Source organism: Vitis riparia, chromosome 14 (assembly GCF_004353265.1).
Source record: "Vitis riparia cultivar Riparia Gloire de Montpellier isolate 1030 chromosome 14, EGFV_Vit.rip_1.0, whole genome shotgun sequence".
NCBI lineage: Eukaryota > Viridiplantae > Streptophyta > Magnoliopsida > Vitales > Vitaceae > Vitis > Vitis riparia.
Genome location: NC_048444.1, coordinates 4,126,964 through 4,148,639, shown reverse-complemented (window position 1 = coordinate 4,148,639; position 21,676 = coordinate 4,126,964). Strand labels below are relative to the sequence as shown.

General features: G+C 36.6%; 2 protein-coding genes across 2 annotated transcripts; one reads left to right on the top strand and one right to left on the bottom strand.

Annotated features, from left to right (window-relative positions):
* Positions 1-863: 863 nt before the first annotated feature.
* LOC117931278 (protoporphyrinogen oxidase, mitochondrial) lies at positions 864-8,629 on the bottom strand. Its single transcript, XM_034852218.1, has 18 exons — positions 8,454-8,629; positions 8,252-8,291; positions 7,647-7,782; positions 7,439-7,504; positions 7,072-7,122; positions 6,910-6,966; positions 6,179-6,255; positions 5,220-5,256; positions 4,966-5,031; positions 4,689-4,729; positions 3,786-3,918; positions 2,958-3,137; positions 2,731-2,805; positions 2,033-2,156; positions 1,846-1,954; positions 1,633-1,707; positions 1,401-1,507; positions 864-1,240 (listed from the first exon to the last, which is right to left on the bottom strand). The coding sequence occupies exons 1-18, from the start codon at positions 8,488-8,490 to the stop codon at positions 1,125-1,127; spliced, it is 1,527 nt and encodes a 508-aa protein (XP_034708109.1). The 5' UTR covers positions 8,491-8,629; the 3' UTR covers positions 864-1,124.
* A 6,623-nt stretch (positions 8,630-15,252) lies between these two features.
* Positions 15,253-21,501, top strand: LOC117930672 (ankyrin-3). The gene is made up of 4 exons (XM_034851307.1): positions 15,253-15,729; positions 18,231-18,506; positions 19,152-19,289; positions 19,779-21,501. The coding sequence occupies exons 1-4, from the start codon at positions 15,406-15,408 to the stop codon at positions 21,324-21,326; spliced, it is 2,286 nt and encodes a 761-aa protein (XP_034707198.1). The 5' UTR covers positions 15,253-15,405; the 3' UTR covers positions 21,327-21,501.
* Positions 21,502-21,676: the final 175 nt, after the last annotated feature.

The following is a 21,676-nucleotide window of genomic DNA, read 5'->3' as shown; positions in this document are numbered from 1 at the left end:
AATGTGGATCAACTTAGAAGCTGAGACAGCAGATTCCAAGGACAACCCGCATGAGTATATGAGGTAAGAAACATTGTGAGATTAAACTGTTGTCTGAGATTGAATTGCTAGATGGTAGCGTTCGAAGATGACGCACAAGGGCCATTCTTAAACAATCTCTAGTTCTGTGAAGCATTAGCGCTTTGTGTACGAAACCGAACACTTCTTGCCAAACAAGATTGATGGGGTTTGTGAAATCCACTTACAGGAGAAGTTCAGATTTCGACATGAGTCTGGATTTGATGTTCCTCTTCCAGGGATAGCCCCTGAGACAATTCGAGTTGTCTGAACGAGAACGATGAACGAGTTCCCACATGTTTGACCTTCAAATTGAGGACCCTCCTGAGCCAGGATGGTATTTTAGCACAAGGGTGGGCCTACTGGCGGCCCAATTCTTACTCATCAACAATGGTATTCTTTTTACCTCCTATGTCCTAAGACTCCTAACCACCTTTGAATGGTAATTTGATCCCACTCCTTTCCACTTCATCCTTATGGATTCAATCCTTCAAATTTTATTTTTCTCAATCAGTTGATCAAAAGAATGTTCAGACAATTGTTTTAAAAAATAATTTCTTATTTTTAAAAATAAAAAAACTGTTTTCTAGATTTAAAAATGTGTTAGATAAATTTTTTTGACATAAAACAATTTTTTAAAAACGTTTTTTGAAAATATATTTGAATTATTTTTGTTTATTTTATGAGAACTGGTTTAAAAACTAATTGTACATCTATGGAGAATGAATCAATGATTGAAAAGTGGCAATGGATTTGGCTACACAATTGAGTCAGATCTTGTGCATCGGATCATTATATAGCTGTTGAAACATAACTTAGAAGATGGATTTGGGAGCAGAAGTTAGTGATAGAATGTTCATCAATGTAAATAATAGAGGTAGAGAAGATTGAAGAATTTGACTCATAGAATGAAGATTTTGGATTCTCTTTCGCCCCTTGAAGGAAAGGGGCGGTTCTTGGATTCTCCTTCACAAGGCAGATACATACAACGTCTATTACTACATTCTCGAGATCTGAGAGAAGAGAATACAAGTGTATTGTCTTCCCATGTGTACAGTAATGGTTTATCACTCCTTGAACATCTTACCATCTGACGAAGATTTGAGGTAGGATATTACGAGATCAGCTGCTTTGCACCCAGAGGCTATTGCTTTTCCAACTGAAAGCCCGCCCTTATGGTTACCTACAAGTTCATAGTAACATGATTATGATCTTAGTTTGATGACTTTTTAATCAAAGATTATTAAGGACTTGGCCGGTTCTTTTAGCCCTTCAGGCAGCTGAAGGCAAAAGATGATTGCCCATGCCCAAAAAAAAAAAAAACTTGATGTTTTTGCAGTTACCTGCATAGAAGAATCCCGGAAGATCTTTTTCCATCTTGTCAATGGCTTCTAGAACTGAATCATAGTTGTGCCCAAATAATGGAAATGCTTTACTCCAGTAGAAATGGCTGCAATTAAATACAGGGCCTAGCCATGAGAGAATATACCCAAACAAACATGGGATGATTCCCAAACTGAACCACCAAAGAGGAAAATGAATAAATAAATGAAAAGGCATTAATCATTCCCATACTTCACAAATGTTGGCTCCCCCTCTGCACCCAGTAACTGTCTAAGGTCAGAGGTGACTATCTGCTTGAGCTCATCCCTAAGACCATTCAAGAGTTGAATTAGTTGTGAAAAATATGTAACAGTTTCAATAATATGATAATCAATAAATTGATTGCATAAATGGAGGACACAAGAGTCAAATTTACAAAGCCAAAAGCATTGGAGCTTCACATACGTTGAAGCTTTTGCTAGTTCCCGGTTTCGACTTCCCCCAATGAAGGTAGTATAGAGATATAGGTCATTGGGAGCACGGTCTGGAAACATCATAGAGGAAAAGAGTGTACCTGCAATAGAAAATTTATGGTCACAATGGGAAAACAATATTAGTAATTCAACCATAAGATACAATAGATAAACATTACCAAGGGTCTTTAAACCATTTTGTTGCTCTTTGGAAGGAACAAGAACTCCAAATCCCTCAAGGGGCCTCTTGACATTCTCCTTTTTAAAGGTGGTGATTATAACTGAGAGTGGCAAATAACTCACCTGCATTGTGGAAAAGGAAGCCACCTTGAATTCTTTTTACTTGGTAGGTTCATTTTAGGAAAAAGAATCCACCATGAATGCTACTGATTTGAAATGAATTAAAGCATCAAAAGGTTTGTACCCTTGCAAGGTCACTTCTTTGGCATGCCATGCATTGCTACAAATCAATCAAATTGTACAGAAAAACTCTTCTTCCAGAGTGTACTTTTTTAGTAACCAAAAGGCTTAATCAAAAAAAAAAAAAGAAGCCCAATCCTCCATTTGATAATACACTCAGGATAGTATGTCAATAGGTAATCCATCATGTAAAAAGCACCCTTACTGGGACACAAATATCAATGAATCAGTAGCGAGAAATGGCACAAAACCTAATGAACACCGTGAGGCAGAACCAAAAGTAACATGTTTGCATTGAAGCATCTATCCATGCAGGATACACATGTCCTTATGCTGTTTCAAAAGTGTATATCGTTCTAATGTAACACAAATTATGTGAATTATCAAGAACATCAACATAGTCTTCAAAATATTTGATGAGCATGCACGCTAATTTCTAGTTAAAAAACATGAATACCTCAGGAAGAAAGTCAAGCAGGAAGGGGTTTCCTTTTTTCATGATCTTCATTTCTCGAACATTACAGAGAGGAGCCTATGCAAAATAGATCAATTGTCAGTCAACAAAGGTATTCTTTGTAAGCAGCAAATAAATTTTAAGATTTAGTATGTATTTAGGTGTCAAATTCCCAAATCATAGGACATATTAAGTGTTAAAAAATATTGTTAATGAAGAGACATACTTACTGTCATGATAACAGCATCAAAAGATAAATCTTTTGATTGCTTTCTAAGGTTTGAAGCATAAGCAACTGACCAATTCTCTAATGCAGACTTCTCACCATGACTGTAAGATAATGACAACACCTTTGACTTGAGTCTAAGTTTGTCTTTGCCAAGCTCTTTGCATAATGTGTCAGTGAGCGTCTGAAGAGAGAGAGATCAAAATAAGAATCAGCTATTATGTTTAGATTCTAACAATGTGCAATGAAGATCAAAGGCTATGCCAGTATGGAGAGATTTGATTCAGGGTGCAAAGTCTACGAGGACAGGAATCACTGTGAAAAGATATATGATAGCCAGTAATTTAACAGAATATGCAGTCCTAGATAGTGCTGACTGGCAAAAAGAAAATTTTGTGCCACTTACAGTCAATGCTTCACATATAGCAACCCAATACATAAAGCATGGGTTGAATGTATTGGATGGTCAATGCCATATGATTTATCCAGATTAAAATGGTCACGAAAATCTACATTCAAAAGCCCCTATATATAGATCGTCTGTATTTGAATTAAGAAACCAACACTACCACAAATGCATAATATTTCTGGATGGGAGTTGTAGGATTACTCAAAAAGGGTCCATGATCCTTCAATATTGTATGTGCATACAAACAAGTAGAAATTCATGTCTTTAAAAAATTTACATGACAAGATTGACATACATGGTTTGACAATGTTTCAACATCCACAGACAAGATAAGCATAATTCAAACAACAGTAACACAAGGCATGCAATGCAAGCTGCATCCATTCTTCCGAAGAATTAAAAGTCTCTCAAGATAATTATTACCTGCATTCCACCCTGGAAGGAAAATGAACCGCGCTGACGCTTCTTTTTCTCCAAAGAACCCTTTATTTCTCCTTGTTTTTCTCTTTTAGCAGATAACTTGGACAGAACTGCCCCAGCTATGATTGAACCAAACCTGATAAGATGGTTACTTTGCCCTTCATTTACTAATAGATATCATGCAACAAGCATTGGTAAAAGGAAAATTTTCTCACTGTTATCCATTAATACCTAACGTAGAACAACAATTCAATTACCACCAAGAATAAAAATAATGATTATAGTTATACTAGTTAGCTGACATTTTCGAGGTTGAAACATGTCCAACCTAATTATAGGCACCAACTTTATAGACCTGTGGTGAGGAAGATTACATAGAAGGTTTCTTACAACATCAGGATGACTTCAAGCAAGCATTCAACTCTTTTTTTATTCGATAGATAATAATGATGTATATTTAAAGCACCAAAAGGGGTGAACCCTAGTACATGGGAAGTATCCAGAGAACCACTGAATCAATGTGGTAAAGAAAAGAACAGAAAATACAAAATGAAGTCCAGCACCCACACTCACAATGATCACTCTCTCCAAGTTTCCAACCCTACTCTATCAAAGAAAGTTCACCTTGAAAACAAAATAGGGAGAAGTAGCCAATTAAGGTTAATCACATTTTCCTATCTCTAACACTCTTTTCTTCATTATTGCAATTGGAAAAATAAAACAATATTATAACAGACTTAACAACATTACTGGCCAGAAATTTATCTGAGGAGAGGTTGGGAACTATGAATGGAAGAATCTCATAGTACTTTAGGCATAAATAAATAAAAGGGTAAAAATAAAAGAAAATAATCAGGAAAACATATCATAGAAAAGAAATAAAAGTAAAAATTGCATGGGATATACCTTTTTTCCAGATTCCATAGCTCTGGAAAAGTATGATGCATCTGTTTCAAAAATTACCAGTCAATTAAAAAAAAATTCACAAAAGCAGCACACTAGAGGTAAAATTTGCAACACTCTTAAAGCACAATAAGGTCTTTCTTATCTCACACCTAAAACAGATACTTACAACTAGATGCATATTGCTGGCTCAAACATCTAGTTAAGTATAAAAATTGATGCTAATCCAACTTAGCATAAAAATTATAATGCTCAGGCAGAGATTGAATGAATTACTTACAGAAAGTGATTCAGGATCACCTCCACTTGTACCCGCCACAAAAGGGTCAATTAAATAATCAACAACCTTATAAGCGAAAGAAATAACAGTCAAGAAAGCGCACAAATATTTTGTCTAACAACTCTCAAAGAGTTTTAAATGCTATGTACATAATCGAGTTTTAAGTTACCAAAAAATTTCAAAAAATCTCCTAATAAGCATATATCATGATCTGAGAGAGATCAATATCATGGTAATACAGCACAACAAAGTACCTCTTTCCCAAAATGACGCTGAAAGAACCCACCCACACTGCAGAGAAGAAATAGCAAATGCTAAGAATGTGTCAAGTGAAAAGATCACTCCCTTAACTAACAAAAGAAACAGAATTAAGTTACAACTGAGTGCAGGTACCACCATGATCATCCAAGTATTGCCCAAAATGACATGCATAAAAGAAAAGGATAAATACTCAAATACCCAATCTCCTCCACGAGAAGAACAATTGTGATGCATCAACAACAATATTAATTTAGCAATTTGGACAACAAAAATAATTTCGATATTAGTTCAATCCAGTGTAACTTTTCCACAGGCATGGCAATAGGTTTTTCCTTTTTATTGCATTCTGCTATGCAAGGGCCAAAAGAAGTCACAAGATATCTCACCTTCAAATGCACACTCAACAGTGTGATTAATGCTGCTAATTGATGTTTAACTATGTCTTGATGCAAGTTTTGGACTGTATGGTTTGACATGCAATGCAACAACTGATCCTTATACTAACCTGCCTGACATGCAGAAGGATCCTTCTAGAAAGACAGCATCACAATTGGCATGACATTTGGCAAGTACAGAAATGAAATTCATGTTGCATTTGGTATAAAAAGCAAAGGTGGTTATTATATCAAAAGAAGAAGACAGGTCAAAATAGCCAAGGTTAATAGAGGAGTAACAGGCCAGTAAACGAAACAAGTATATAAAGATTCATAAGAGATTAAATTAAGGATAAATGTACTAAAATCTTCAGAATAAAAACAATGAAATAACAATGTAATAGCCCTACTCGAAGGTATAATTTTCAGGAATGAGTGTGCAATCTACACTGCATCACCTTTGGGATGATAGGATCCAGGAAGCACTTTATCATTAACTATGCATTCCATTTGAATCAAAACTTCTAGCAAGAGGAAGTGAAAGTGCACAGCAGTGCCAAAATAAAATAAAAAATCACCTTTCCTTCATATGATCATCAGACACCTTTGAAAGGTCACTCTTCTTCCACAAAAATGGCTCCAAAATTATCTGAAACTGAAGAAGCAAAAATGCGCTATTAAGACGTGGAATTAAAAAATGTTACAGAAAAAAGAGATCAAATTTTTATGAAAGTATAGCTGTCTGATTGTAAGGTTCAGTTCCCTCACTGTAAAAGTACTTGAAAAGCTAGGGTTTAGGTGCAATGAAACATTAAAGTGAGGACTTTTTCCTGTGTTTTGCATTGAAGAATAATTTGAATGCAAGGCCACTGATACTTTTACATAACTTTGGATTTAGAAACGCATAAACTTGTCCATTATTACACCCTACCCAAGTTCTTCAGTCATCGCTGTGCCTTCCAATGTTTCACTCTAAATTTTACAGCACAGAAATACATTCAGTTTTGATGCATTTGCATATCTATATGCTAGGGTTTAGGGTCAGGATAAACCTGAAGATAGCTTTCATTGCTTTCAGAAAGATTTTTACTAGGGAAATTATTCCTAAGGAGTAGATTTCCCCAAACAGCATGAAAATACTCCTCACCTGTATCTCTTTAAAAGATTATCCACAAATGATGTACATATACTGATGCAAATCCATTACATCTGTTGCCCATCATTTGGGCCCAAAAGCAATTCAATACAAACTTAAGATTGAAATCTTGTAATTTACTACACTGTCTCAGACAAATTGTGAAAAACAAACCTTGGATTTTGCTGACAGGATATTGCTCTTGATCAGCGCAATAGGATTTGAGGGTAACTGATGAGAAATTTGAGTGGAATTTATGGTCAAACAGATATAGAGTATAAAATAAAAATAGCCCATGTCTTCTAGAAAAACAGATATAGCAAAACAAAACCATACCAGGACTGGCATTCCATTTCTTACAATATACCGCTTGTTCTGTGAAATTGGCTGTAATATTAGGAAATAATCAATTTTATCAGGAAACTGTCAATACCATACAAAGGTCAGAGATAATAAACCATGACCCAAAATTTCAGCTTGAAAGTAATGAACTCTAAGTTAAAATTTAAAATATTAGCAATCAAGAATATGAAGCAGAGCATGAAAAAGGCAAAAGCCACATGGATAAAATGACTAAACATAGCCCAACTGAACTGAGTGAGGGTTGAAGGATAAAATGAAGGACAGGAACCCTAAACCTAGCATGAAAAAGCACTAGCTATCCTTCTATACATGATGAAGTATGCACAAGTAGAACCCTTACAAACTGTTGCTTCTCTCGAAGCCTAAGATTATCAAGCAAGCTTCCGACCTCTATCTCACTCTCCGTCTGCACAGTATCAATAAAACCTTAGTTTTAATGCAAGCACCATTACAGTTGCATCAGAGTCAATAAGAATTCAAAAGATGCATAACATCTCTTAAGAGATCCTGTAAATAAGTCACCCATTCCACCAAATTATATAACTTACCATTGTATTGGCACCCTCATCCCAAACTAGACCATGTTGTGAAACACTTCGTAATTTCCCACCAGCTCTTTCTTCAGCTTCATATAATGTGACGTTCACACCATGTAATTTCAATTTGTATGCTGCAGCAAGCCCACTAGAAAACCATAGCAAAACATCTCAACCAGTTTTCAAACAACTTTCCATAATTTAGCTATCCTAAAAATGCTTTAGTCACTGAGCAGAGGAATATAACACCTATGAATAGATAAAGAAATATACACAAAATGACTGTTATTCCAGAAAAAATGTGAACTATCTTATACAAGAAAATCATATAATTTGGCATATTCACAACTTCTTTTCTTTTTTTCTTTTTGTTATTTGATGCTCTTTAAATTACCCATGAGATCATTCATCGGCTTAGATTTCAATGGCCCATGACTGCGACTGTACTCAAACGATAATGCTTTTTCACTCTTTCCATTATGAAATTTACCCAACAAAGCCAGCCCAGACGGAAACACAATTAAGCTATTGTTATCGCACTTGCAACATCAATGAACACGGAAAGAGAAAAGAAGAAGGGAAAAAAAACCCATAACCTGAAGAACAATCCAACTTACCTAACACCAGCACCAACAACAGCCACTCTTTTACCAGAACCTGAAAACCCAATTACCAAAGCCATTAATTCATAGAAGCACACAGATTTTGAACAATTAAACCAAAATTAAAACCCACGAACTTAGCAACAAATCTTCAAAAAAAAAAAAAAAACATGAAATTTTCAGATAATTCTTGGGTTTTATTATTGTAATTTCTTACCATTATAGTGTGACTGGGCATCTGATTTCTCAGCCATTATAGATGCTAAATTACTCCGAAAGGGAAAACGCTGAACAATTTTTGAAGAATTTTTTCAGCTGATAACAGTGACAGAATTTGATTGTCTACTTCGACAGCTGTCTTATGAAATCCGAGGGCGGGGAGGAGAATGACAGTACTGTATGTGGTAACACCGTTTCTGCGTCACGGTCCTTGATCTGGGCCGTTCGTAGACTACGGTCCAGGATAGGGATGATGCTGGAAGGTGGACCCACTGTAAGGAATTACATTTAGGCCGGAGTAGGTTGGGCCGTGAGTAAACTGTGAACCCAATCTATAAAACCCTGTAATTCATCTTAGTCCCAACTCCGTCTGATGGTCGCTAAGCTGAATTTGGGCTGGTCCTCGAGACCAACTTAGCCCAAGAGAAGCCCCAGTGTTCACCATGTAATTAACACCAAGTGGGAAGTGGGAATATGAGTGTTGTAGGGGCACCCCTCCACGTGTCACTCCCATCAGTATTGTCTGAAAAACTACCGCAGTATTCGGATCCTTCCATCTGGACCAATAGGCGCGCGACAGCTAGCATCAGACTCCCTAAGCGGGTAACGTCTTCTAGTTAGCCCTCAAGTCCCCACGAGCCACTGCTACGCGTAATCATTTCCATCTGACATGAAAGTGGCTGATGGGACCTTCCCCAATCCTCACATCCATGTCAATGGATTACCAGACGCTGCCCCATACCTCCAACAGGATGAAGTGACCAACAACTTCATCATAACACAACTTTTGACAACGCCTGCCAGCCACCTAAGATTGCAATAAGTGCCCTGCCACCTACATGACAACCATCATTACAGAGAAGGTCAAAGCGTCTACTCAGTACTATAATATCTTTCTCCTAAACACTGTAAAAAGCCTTCTTGAAGCATAACCCAAGTACGCATGCTTAAGTTGGAATACTCATTCTCTCCTTAAACGTGTCTTATTTAAGCTTCAAATGAGTGTGCCCAAACTACCTATCCGGACATCCTTTATACAGGGAAAAAGCTCACCTAGTTCCTCGTTGTTGGGCAGAAGCTCTAAGAGGCACAACGCGAGGAGGATCTAATTCCAATTGACCTCGCGTCAACAAGTACATGGATAGGCTTCCCATATGTTGGGATCAGTTGTCTTTTTGTAACGTCTGTCGTCCTAATCATGGTTGGTTAATCTTAAATAGTTCAATGGTTACCTCGTCAACATATGATCGTCAAGTTAGAGATTCATTAGTTGGACATGATTCTATGTTTTTAGGTAACACATGAATCTATGTACCAAGACCACCATGAGTTGGTTCATGTTGCCTCAAATGGCAATCAATAGATCATCGAGAATATCTTCTGAGGTAAATTAGCATCTACATGTTCTAATTGTTAACAACTCATGGACTCTTACTAGGCCAAGGCTTCTGTCAGACAAGAGCATTCAAGCCTCATTGCGTTCTATCTAACTACAACGTAGAAAGGCATAGGAGTGGGCCTCAGATCACAACCTCTTTTAGGTTCAGATCGCCTAGAAAGGCCAAGCCTTATCATGTGCTATCCAAGCCTAAGGTCCTGTTTGGGACATGAAAATGAGAAATTTGAAGAATATAAATTACTCTCGTGATTCTCATTTTTTTGTTTGGATGCGTATGAGAATGTAAGGTTGGAAAGATCATATATTTTCATTTTAATGTTTGGTAATAATGAAATAATGAAAATATGAATGGAAAAATAATAATTTGACAATGATATCTTTACACATAGTTTATAATATTTTTAGAGTTTTTTTTTTGTTAAATAATAAAAATATGTTTGGATATGTGATTTAAAAATAAAATTGTTTTTAAAAATTTATACTATCGTATGATTACTTTTCTCTTTAAATAATGTTTAAAAACAAAATAAAATAAAGAATTATTTTTCTGCTAAAGAAATAAATTATGCCTTTATAAAATGTCAATTTCCACTTGTTTATAATATTCATAAATAAAAATATAATTTATGATCTTATTGTAATATTGCTATTCATATTTTATTAAAAATATTTATTTTATAATTTAGACTTGAATTAAATTTAGGTTATATTATACAAATTGAATTTACAATTTATTTTTTATAAAATCAAAATAAAAAAAATACAAATTTTAAAAACAATTTATCTAACAAAGTTTTTAGTTTTTAAATTTTGAAAGTGTTTTTAAAAATAATTTACACTAGAAAATCAAAATACTTTTTATTAAAGATGAATTCTTTTGAAATTGTCCTTAATTTCATTTTTATCGTCACTTGAATTATCTAAATATGAAAATAAATAAGACGTGATATCACTCCTTGTTTCCCCGTATCAAAGATGACCTAAAAGTAACAAATTGTTAGCTTAGCCGGCTTGGATTGCAACATGATCTATCCTCGGAGCCTAACCCTAAATCTTTTCGCCCCTACAAAACAAAAAGATGGAAACAAGAAAACAGTTGGGAGAAAAAGGACTGAAGAGGAGTTGCTTTCAAAAACAATGTATGCTTTAAGTTTCCTAGAATGATTATTTATGATCAAAAGCCATTCATTCCCACATACGATGAAACCCCACTTTGAGTAATTCTTCAAGCCCATGCCCAAACGCCACTTTTGTCCGCACAAAGCCTTCCCCACAACGGCAATTCTCCTACTTAGGATTTTCCTTCCTATGTTTTGGCCAATTTTGGGATTCCCCCTCTTCATAGCTTAAAAGTTGAGCCACCCACTTAAAAGAAAGCATAAGATACTCTTTCACTCCTTGTGTCCATTTCCAATCTACTAAAATTATATTTGCTTGAGTTTGAGAACTTTCAAACCCAAGCAACTCCATTGAATGGGGCGGTTAGTTGAAGACAAATCTCTCTTTTTCTCTCTCCATAATGATTTCAACTTTATGATTAATTATAAGGGGCTAAACCGTTTGGACTAATCAATACCAAATCCTTTCTCTATAATCAAGCTAGCGCCCATGTAATTTGAATCTTGTGGATTGCTTCTTTTGGTTTGGTGAGAATCAAATAAAATATGGACTTTAGTTTGGGAATGATTTGAATTTTTTTTTGAGAGGGAAGAGGGTCTCCATTGTCCCAAGTGTGGAAGACAATAGGAATGAACTCCACCAGGGCTATTTTGGGCCAGCCTTGTCGGGCCCAATTTGAGAAACCCAATCAAGATTTTCTGTTGATGTGGGCTAGCAAAAAGTTACATTTGAATCTTTTGACCAAAAAAAGGAGAAAAAAAAAAAAACAATGATTTGAGTTATAAAATGATGAGTCTCAAAATTATTCAGTGGTACATCCTCATCATGGAAACGATCATACTGTTATTAACCGTCCTCTTGGATTGTCATTTTGAGAATGATTAGTTTTTAACTTAAAGAGAAGTCAATCCAATCATAGTGCTCAAGTTGGTAATTAACTAAGAATGTTGTAGACACGGTATAAATATAATTTTAATATAAAAAAAAATAGAAGAAACAAAATAAAAGTGGGGAAAAAATTAAGTTAAAATTTGAGGGGAAAAAAAAAAAGGCATGTTTTGTAACTGTTTTTTGTTTTCCAACACGAAAAAGTAAAGAAATATATTTGATAATTAAAAACTATTTTTTGTTTTCTATTTTTAGAAAGAGAAAAATAGAATGTTTTTAAATAATATTTTTTAGTTGTTTTCACTTAGAGCTATGTTAAAAAATAATTACACTAGTATGTAGAATAATTAAAAATAAAGTATAAAATATAAAGTTATTTTTAAAATATATTTAAAAATATTAAAAACAGGTTAAAAACATTTCAGGTTCCAAATAGACTTTTATTTTATAAAATATTAAAGAACGGTTCTTAACAACTGTTTTTCAAAACTATTTTAAAAAATAATTATTAAATATGACCCAAAGCACTAAAGAAGTATTTTATAGAATATTTTATCTTCATTATTGAAAGTATATGAAAAAAGACTAACTATTAGATGAAGTTATAAGTAATGAGATTAAATAGAGCCACATATGGTTCAAGGTGAGGCAAATAGCCTCAACCTAAATTTGGAAAAAAAAAAATCCTTCGTTCATGAAAATTTAAGGGCTTGTTTGGTTGCTGTTTTCAATAACCATTTTTTATTATTGAAAACAAAAAACACTAAAAACATTTTTACAGAAAGGGGTGTATTTTTGTTTTTTGTGTTTCTCGTGTTCTCAAAAACCATTTTTTTGATAATAATAAACTAAATTTTTCATTGTTTTTTCACTATTCAAATAACATATTTTGTATTTCTCTAGTTGCTTTTTATGTTTCCAAGAACATGAACTCCACCCAACCTATCACACCCCTACCCTCAAGCTCTCTCTTTTTCATTAAATTATTGAAATTAATATGTTTATATATGATTACAAAATCATCATTTGTTTAAGAAAATTATAACTGGAGTAAAAATTTTAAAAGAGAATAATTTTTTTTAATTAAAATGAATTGTAGATATAAAAATTATTTATATATTTATAATATCAAGTCAATGAAAGAAACACTTTATTAATTTAAAAAAACTTTCAAACACATTTTTTATTTTATTTATTCTAATTTTTTTTTTGTTAACTTAACAAAATATGTTTTTGTTTTTTAGAACAAAAACTATTTTCCAAAATTCAGTTTCTAAACACAATTTTACTTCTTTTTTTTTTTTTTCTAAAAACACAAAAAATCATTCTTAAAAATTGTTTTCCATAACAATTAAAAAAAAAAACAATAAAACAAGCCCTAAACCTTTTAATCAAAATACAAGGAATGAAATTATATATAAACAGTGAGATGATAGTAGAAATAAATGATATCAAGAAAATGAGTCTAGAACATAAATATATGTCACCAACCCATCATTTTGTTTATATATATGGAGAAACCTAAAAATGAACATGGGAAGACAAAGAGAGACTTGGATTAAATTTGAAGAGGCAAGGACCCACGTGCGGTTCCCACCAAAATTGAAGACTTTTACAGGCTTTTTTCAACTCACATGAATTCCACGAGGGTAGTCAATGGTGTTGTCTCCAGACTCTCCACTTTCAATGGACCACATATGGCACGCCTTGTTACCAATAGACCTATACCATATAATTAGACATTCGAATAAACCAATGGAGGCCATGGTCCTATTCCTAGACCCCCCATTTAAGACCTTCACATGAATGGTGAACTCACCCTCCTCATGTTCTCTTCAATGAGCATTCAACATGAGCGTAAACCACAAGGGAAGGAACAGTAGTACCCTTCACTCACTTTGTAGGCACATCTAATTGCATGCCACCCATGCGGGGCGCAAGAGCAACCCCATCTTCCCTTACATGCTACATTTTCCTCAGATCGGTAACTCGATTTGAATTTTAAATTTGATGGGAGGAAAATAAATTTATATGAATTTTATTTATAAAATATTGGAGAAATTTGTTTGGAGGGTATGAGTAAACATCCTGTACAATTTTTCTAGAAAACTTTGCAAAAACTCCACACGACATTACAACTAATCTTTTGGCTTGTCTACAATCTTGGATATTGGCCACAACTAACTTTTGCATGGGACTTGAATTTTTTTTTAGTATGGGAAAATAACACACCATCCTCCAATGAAGCAGTTTCTTAGGGCATGTGATGGTCAATGGTAGAGGAGCTAACAGATGGTCGTGTAGAAGCAAAGCCTGCCAGCACGCTACCTGACCAGACCAGACCAGACCTGACCATTGGCTACACTCACCGAGGGGCTTTGCGATTTGCATCTTCCTTTACTGTTTCCGCTGCTTCTCGTTTCTCAATCTCAAGGATTTCGTCGTGGGAGTTGGAACCATCTCTCTGTCTTTAAACCAAACGCCAACTTAATTAATTGCACTCCACGGTCCACCCTCCCACGGAGATTTACTCCGTCCTTTGATGGTGACGTGGAGGCCCTGATCAGAGTTAACCCATTGGGGCCCCCGGCTGTCAGATTATCCCCTCTCCTCGGTCTCCTGAACTTTTTAAGGAGGGGTTATTAATTATTAATTAATTAGACCGATAGCCCTGTTGCCACCTGGCCTCAGTTCCCATGGTCCATGGATCGTACGGCCCATTGTCCGACCACTGGGTCATCGAGCGGGCGGTGCCGGCTGAGCTCTCATTTCTTTTAATGCCATGGAAAAGCTTAAGCTTAGATCTTATAAAATTGATGGAGTGGTGAGGAAGATGAGTAATGGCGGTCAAAAGGACTGATACCAAGGATCAGGACAGTCTTCAGTAGAATCGGATGCTTCTCAAGTACTGTATTGACTATGGACTCCCCTTTCTCTTTTGCAGTTTATGGAGCAAAAATAAAGCAGAAACAAAGCATCAACTGCCACAAATTTATGGGCTTCTGGGCAGGTAGAGGATCAGCGACTATGAACTTGGCATTATTAAATGATATTAAAATTTAAGTTAATAATTTAAATATTAAAATTTTTACAAATATTAAAAAAAAAAATCATCCTCGGTTGACCACTAAACAGTAGTGGGGCATGGACGGTCAAGATTTGGAAACGAAGCCGACCATCCACCAGTCCAAAGCCGAGCCGATATGGCCGTTTATCCACTCACCAAATAAAGGGGCCCATTGGCTTACCACTTCTATAATAAGATAAAAAGAAATAATAGGAAAAAATATTAACCGCACCATAGTTAAAATATCAATTAACCGTGGTTAAAAGTTAAACCATGTCAATAAATGCTCTCCACTCTTCCCTCTCTTTGTCCCTGGCGCTCACTTCTTTCAAGTTTTCTATTCTCGAGTCCCGAGATTGTAGAGAGAGAAAGAAACAGGCCTGGAGGGGGAGCTCATGCGACCTCTCACACCTGAGCTTTGCACCTCGCTCTGATACTACCGAAGCTTGGCCTCCATTCCACACTCTTCGCCGGAAAATGACGGTCTTCGGTCACTCCGGCGGTGGATTTCTGACCGGAAAACAGGTGTTTCCGGTGGACTGCGAAGCGGAGGTCTCGCAGCGGCTTCTGGAAGCCTCGCACTCTGGCGATCTAAAATCGGCATTGGAATGCATCGCCGATCCGTTCGTGGACGTCAACTTCGTCGGTGTTGTGTGCTTGAAGGCTAAAAGGACAGAAGTGTTGTTGCGCGATGAATCGGCTGGTGAAGTTCGGGTGGAGTACGAGGAGTTCAAAACCGAAGTCACCGCATTGTTCCTCGCTGTTCATACCGGAAATGTGGCTCTCGTGAGGAAACTGCTGGTAACGTGATTGATCTTTCGTTTCATTTTGGTCTTCATTTTATCATTGTTGTTGAAGTGATTGAAGTTTTTTCCCTTTGACCTCCATACGGTCGGTGAGAAAACGAAGGAAAAAAAAAGTCTGGAGTCTTAAAAATAGAAGATGCAAGTTTGAAGTTTGCCGAATGGGAGTCTAGGCTCTGTTGAGTGCATTTTTGAGTTTTTCTGTGTCCTAAACCGTGACGATTTTACTATTCAATCTGATTAAGCGTTGGCTATGCTCTGCCTTTTTTATACGTTTGCTCAGCAACCAAGTAGAGTTAAATCGTTGAGCGCGTGATGCAAGAAACTAAAAGCGTTTCAATTGTTTTTTTCTAGTTTCTTTTTGCGATCTAGTGAGATTTGAACTTGGCGGCGTTCTTTTTTGTTCCCTTCTCTGGCTTGGCTCTTAGCATTCTTCTCTGTTGAACCCGTGTTCTATAGGCCCATTTTTTGTTTGGCTTGTACGCTTGGAAACGTTAGAGAAAGGAAAGAAATTAAAACGATGATGCTAGATTTTTGTGGACGTTAAAACCAAATACAGCAGGAGATTAGAATTTCCATCCTACACCACCACACCCCCCCCCCCTTTTTTTTTTTCATTTCCTCAGTTTTCTCGTGAACTAAACAAAGTTTTTTTTCTTTTACATGCTTCTTGAACTCTATATACAAATATGCAATTAATCAATTCAGTGGTTTTGCCTTTTGAATTGCATAAAATTTGGTTTTTTAAGCAATCTAAACATTTGATGCTTTTCTGCTTAATTAGTGTGATTTGCTTAAATCAGAATGTTTTGGAACCAATTATATTTTAATAAACTGTAGATAGCAGTTTTTGCTTTTGCTTTAGAACTATTTGGCACTTTTGCAAAAGCTAAGATTTCAAGTTCCCCGGGTATTTTATTCTGAATTAAAGTTCTTCATCCCTTTTGTTTTCTTAAACTTTGTAGTTCGATTGTCTTTATTGCTTTGGCGTTGTATGGTTTCATGTATAAATCCTTAAAGCTTTGGCCATTAAAATGGAATTGGTATTTATTTATTTATTTTTCATCTCTAAAAGATGGATTTGAAAGTGATTTGTGATCTTCAGAATAGATTCTGCTCGTATTGGTAGAAAACCTGCATTGATTTTGGGTGTATTTTTTATTTGACTCTGATTCAGTTTTAATAATATTGAGTGTCCATTGTATGGTTTCAGCATTGAGGAATCACAATCATGAAACCATTTGTCACGTTGAGTAGATGAAATAAGGTTTTTCTTAAAGATCCCCACTTGGATTCTTAAGGTTCCATCATTAAGCACTTTTTTTTTTCTTCATGGTATAGATTACAAGGAATTCCCAAATCTTTCAGCTGTGAGAAGAGTTCATGCTTTTTATTTTTGCATGAGAATGCCCTTGCCTCCGTGGGTTTTGTTAATTGACCTACAGTGAGAACAGACTTGCCCTTCTGGTTTTGTTACTGGAGAAACCCTTTCAAGGAACTTTGAATGATCACTCAAAATTCTTATGCATGCTAATTATCCACTTAAATGTGAGGATCATTCATGAAGAAGACATTCATAGGTTGTTCCATGTTTGAATCTTTTTATTAAAATATATCTTAAGATTGTTGTGCAATGCATCCTGCACCGCTGAGTTTGGCTGTATTCTGGCACATCATGTGTTGTTCCTTTTACATAATTGATTTTTTTTTTAAGTTATTAATGAAATGCATGGTTTGAGATACTGAGTGCATATACAACAGTTACATTTCGTCCTTTCCCACAGTTTGCTTATCCATATTTACAGTTAATAGTCAAATCAAGTTGTAATTCTAATATCTGTGCCAGAAAATTGTAATAATGTGAAATTACTTTATCATAGTAGATTGGCATAATGTATACTGATTGATCTTGTTGGGCATTGGTGATGGAAGAACTATTCATTTATTTTTATTTTCTGCCTTGTGGAACCAAAATTTGATAGTTTATAATGAAAGAAAATGTATCTATATAAGATAAGATTGTTTTTTTCAATAATTATATTTGGGTTGGCAAAGCCCATTTTGTGTTGTCTCTCATCATTGACCCCGAGGCTGAAGGAGTACAAAACAGTACATGGACATGATGCATCCCCCTTTCACTTATTAATGACCTACCATGGACTGCTTGATGAAAATTCCATGCCCCATTGTCTGTCACATCATTTTTGTTCCCTTTTTTGTCTTTGTGTGGCCATGACCTTCTGTACTCTGACAAAGAATTCAAGATACTCTCTATGGTTCTAACTTTTATGTCTTCTTTCTAACAGCAATTAAGATTTTAGCAAGAAAGAACAAGACAAAAAGAACAAAAAAAATAAAAAAATAAATAAGAAGGGAAAAAGGAAAAAAAAGAAAAAAGAAGTAAAGGACAGAACAAGCTAAAGAGTATTGTGACATCTGGTTGAGTCTTTTCACCGTATAATTGCAATTTACTTAGGGTTGGCATTTTGTAAATGACAGAGCATTGGAGCTGATGTGAACCAGAAACTCTTCAGGGGCTTCGCGACAACAGCAGCAGTAAGGGAGGGCCACCTTGAGATTTTGGAAATCTTGCTTAAAGCTGGGGCATCTCAGCCAGCTTGTGAGGAGGCTCTGTTAGAGGCAAGCTGTCATGGACGAGCAAGATTGGCAGAGCTACTCATGGCCTCTGATTTGATTCGGCCCCATATTGCGGTGCATGCTCTTGTCACTGCATGCTGCAGAGGGTTTGTGGATGTGGTGGACACTCTTATGAAGGTAAAACATCACATTCATTGCCTTTTATGGGCTGACCTGCAGCAACTTTTACATTTCAGAGAATAGACAATCTTAGTGAAATGAAACTGAACTTTATAAGTATTAGATTACTGTTACCATTGGTCCACACAGGCCACTCTTCTTGTCATTCAACAAGTTTGTTTTGTTTCTCACCTTTTGAGGATGATGAACTCTACCTGTAGCTTCTCTGCTTTTGAGTTATTATTGACCATCATAAGTCTTGGGATCTCTTGGTTAGTCAGGTGGTTGACACTCTGATGAGAGGCTGATTAACAACCTTGGCTTCTTTAGATCTCTTGGTTAGTTGGGTATTAACACTCTGATTAGGTTGATTTAACAACTTTGGCCTTTTGCAACTTTGCTTACTGGGCATCTTGTCATTTTCCCAAATATATGAGAAATACAAATCACAAATCACCTATTGCTTCTCTGTTAAAATGATGGTTAGACCTCTTAGCTTGTCACCTATTGCTTTTCTGTTAAAATAATGATTAGACCTCTTTGCTTGTGAATTAGTCTTTGCTTTTGTTATGTATTTAATTGCAAGTATTCCTAGGTACCCTGTCAATCTCTATGATGAATTTCTTCTGTAACTCATCTTTATCTGGCCTTGTTTGATGGCAGTGTGGTGTGGATGCAAATGCAACTGATCGAGTGCTGCTTCAGTCATCTAAGCCTTCTCTTCACACAAATCTTGACTGTACTGCACTTGTTGCTGCTGTTGTCAGTAGGCAGGTCTCTGTTGTCCGTCTGCTGCTACAGGTTACCTTTTTTATCCTATTTTTCTGTATATATATTTCTTTTTTTGGGAAGGATTGGGAAGGTATATAAGTTTGTGGGGGCTGATTTGTTGCAATTAATTTTCCTTGATTCTCTGAAGATATTTTTTATGTGGATTGTATCTTTGAAATGGTAGTTCTTCCATTCCAATTTAAAGATACAGCAGTTGCAGAGTACAATTCTGCAAAACAAGGATTTGGTAGTTGTAGGAAAGATATCAAAGGAAGATACTTGCAGCTCCGTCTGAATCACATCAAAGGGTTGTTTCCCCTCCATGATGTTGGTTTAACAGCTGTGAACGGCTGGATCTGCACCTTTGGATGACAATCCAATGGTGAAGATTCCTTAAGCTGCATGAAAATCTCAACAGACATAGTTTATCTATCTACTATATGATGTGATCATTTTCAACCTGAGATTAGGAAACGACATAGTTTCTCATTTGGTTTTTCTTCCAAAATGGAAGAACAGGCTGGTGCCAGAACAGACATCAAAGTGAGGCTGGGAGCATGGTCATGGGACATGGCTTCTGGTGAAGAATTCCGTGTGGGTGCAGGGCTGGCAGAACCCTACACCATCACCTGGTGTGCTGTGGAGTATTTCGAAGTTAGTGGTGCTATCTTGCGGATGCTCCTCCAACACCTATCCCCCAACACCCTTCACTTTGGCAGGACCCTTCTCCACCATGCCATCCTCTGTGGCAATACTGGAGCCATCAATGTGCTTTTGAACTGTGGTGCCCATGTAGAATCTCCTGTTAAAACAACTGGGAAAACTGAATTTCGACCAATACACATGGCTGCTCGTCTTGGACTAGCAACAGTTCTTCAGTCTCTAATTGACTTCGGCTGTGATTTAAACTCAAAAACAGATTCTGGTGAAACAGCTCTGATGATCTGTGCAAAATATAAGCAGGAAGATTGCCTCAGAGTACTGGCCATGGCTGGGGCTGATTTTGGCTTGGTCAATATCACTGGTCAGTCTGCCAGTTCAATTGCTGTTTCAAACAGGTGGACACTCGGGTTCCAACAAGCTGTGCTAGATGCTATCAGGGCTAGAAAAGTTCCCAGATCAAGCAGTTTCCAGGTTTTCTCCCCTCTGATGTTTGTAGCTCGAGTGGGTGATGTTTATGCCCTGAAAACTCTTATTGGACAGCCAGAAATTGAACTTGATTATCAAGACGATAATGGTCTGTCAGCAGTAATGGTTACTGCAATCGAGGGTCATGTTGAAGCCTTCCGGTTGCTTGTTTTTGCGGGAGCTGATGTAAAGCTATCCAACAAATATGGTGAGACTGCAATTACCCTATCAGAATTGAACCAGAATCATGACCTATTTGAGAAGGTAATGCTTGAATTTACCCTTGAAAAGGGGAATCGTAATGCTGGAGGGTTCTATGCCCTACACTGTGCATCCCGGCGTGGAGATCTGGATGCAGTTAGATTATTGACAAGCAGGGGTTATGATGTAAATGTCCCTGACGGGGATGGCTACACGCCACTCATGCTAGCAGCAAGGGAAGGCCATGGTAGTATGTGTGAGCTCTTGATCTCATGTGGAGCTAACACTGAAGTTAAGAATGCTAGAGGTGAAACCGCACTCTCACTTGCAAGGAAGAATGGCATGAAAAATGATGCAGAATGCGTGATACTGGATCAACTTGCCCGCAAGCTGGTGCTGGGTGGTGACTGGGTGCTGAAGCACACAAAGGGTGGCAAAGGAACCCCGCATGGCAAAGAGATGAAAATGATGGGGGCTCTGGGGGTTTTGCGATGGGGGAAGTCGAGCCGTAGAAATGTGATATGCAGAGAGGCTGAGATGGGGCCTAGTTCAGCCTTTCAGAAGAATAGGCAGAGACAGGGTGATGCTGATGAACCTGGACTGTTCCGGGTAGTGACCACAAAGAACAAGGAGGTGCATTTTGTGTGTGAGGGTGGGTTGGAAAAGGCTGAGCTTTGGGTGAGGGGGATAAAGCTGATCACAAGGGAGGCAATTTTTGGCAATCAATGGGAGGCATGAATGATGAGGATTTGCTTCTAGATAGTGTGTATAGATGATGTGGAGGAGTACTTCATCTCGAAGTATTTTGAATTTTTCTTAGTCATTGTAAATGTTTTGATCCCTGTAGCTGTATATGCATATTCTCATTCTCATCTAAATGGAAAGTCCTATCTGCTTGATTGCTTTGGAGCTCCCAAGGTACTACAAGGAAATGAAGGAATTACTCACAATCATTCACTGATGGAGACCTAACCAGGGTATGAGCAACAACAAAACCAAAAATGCCCACCTTTCTCTTCATCATACTTAACTATATCGGTTGTCCCATCTCCTATTGACTTGTGCCCCTTTAGCCATGACCTCTTTTT

Bases quoted from the DNA above. Each gene is read 5' to 3' on its own strand.
- LOC117930672 (XM_034851307.1), top strand. From the start codon at position 15,406: ATGACGGTCTTCGGTCACTCCGGCGGTGGATTTCTGACCGGAAAACAG. The intron at 18,507-19,151 runs GTAAAACATCAC...GTTTGATGGCAG, and splicing joins TGGTGGACACTCTTATGAAG to TGTGGTGTGGATGCAAATGC. The intron at 19,290-19,778 runs GTTACCTTTTTT...ATGGAAGAACAG, and splicing joins TTGTCCGTCTGCTGCTACAG to GCTGGTGCCAGAACAGACAT.
- LOC117931278 (XM_034852218.1), bottom strand. From the start codon at position 8,490: ATGGCTGAGAAATCAGATGCCCAGTCACACTATAATG. The intron at 8,292-8,453 runs GTAAGAAATTAC...TTGGGTTTTCAG, and splicing joins TGCCCAGTCACACTATAATG to GTTCTGGTAAAAGAGTGGCT. The intron at 6,967-7,071 runs GTATGGTTTTGT...ATTTCTCATCAG, and splicing joins GAAATGGAATGCCAGTCCTG to TTACCCTCAAATCCTATTGC.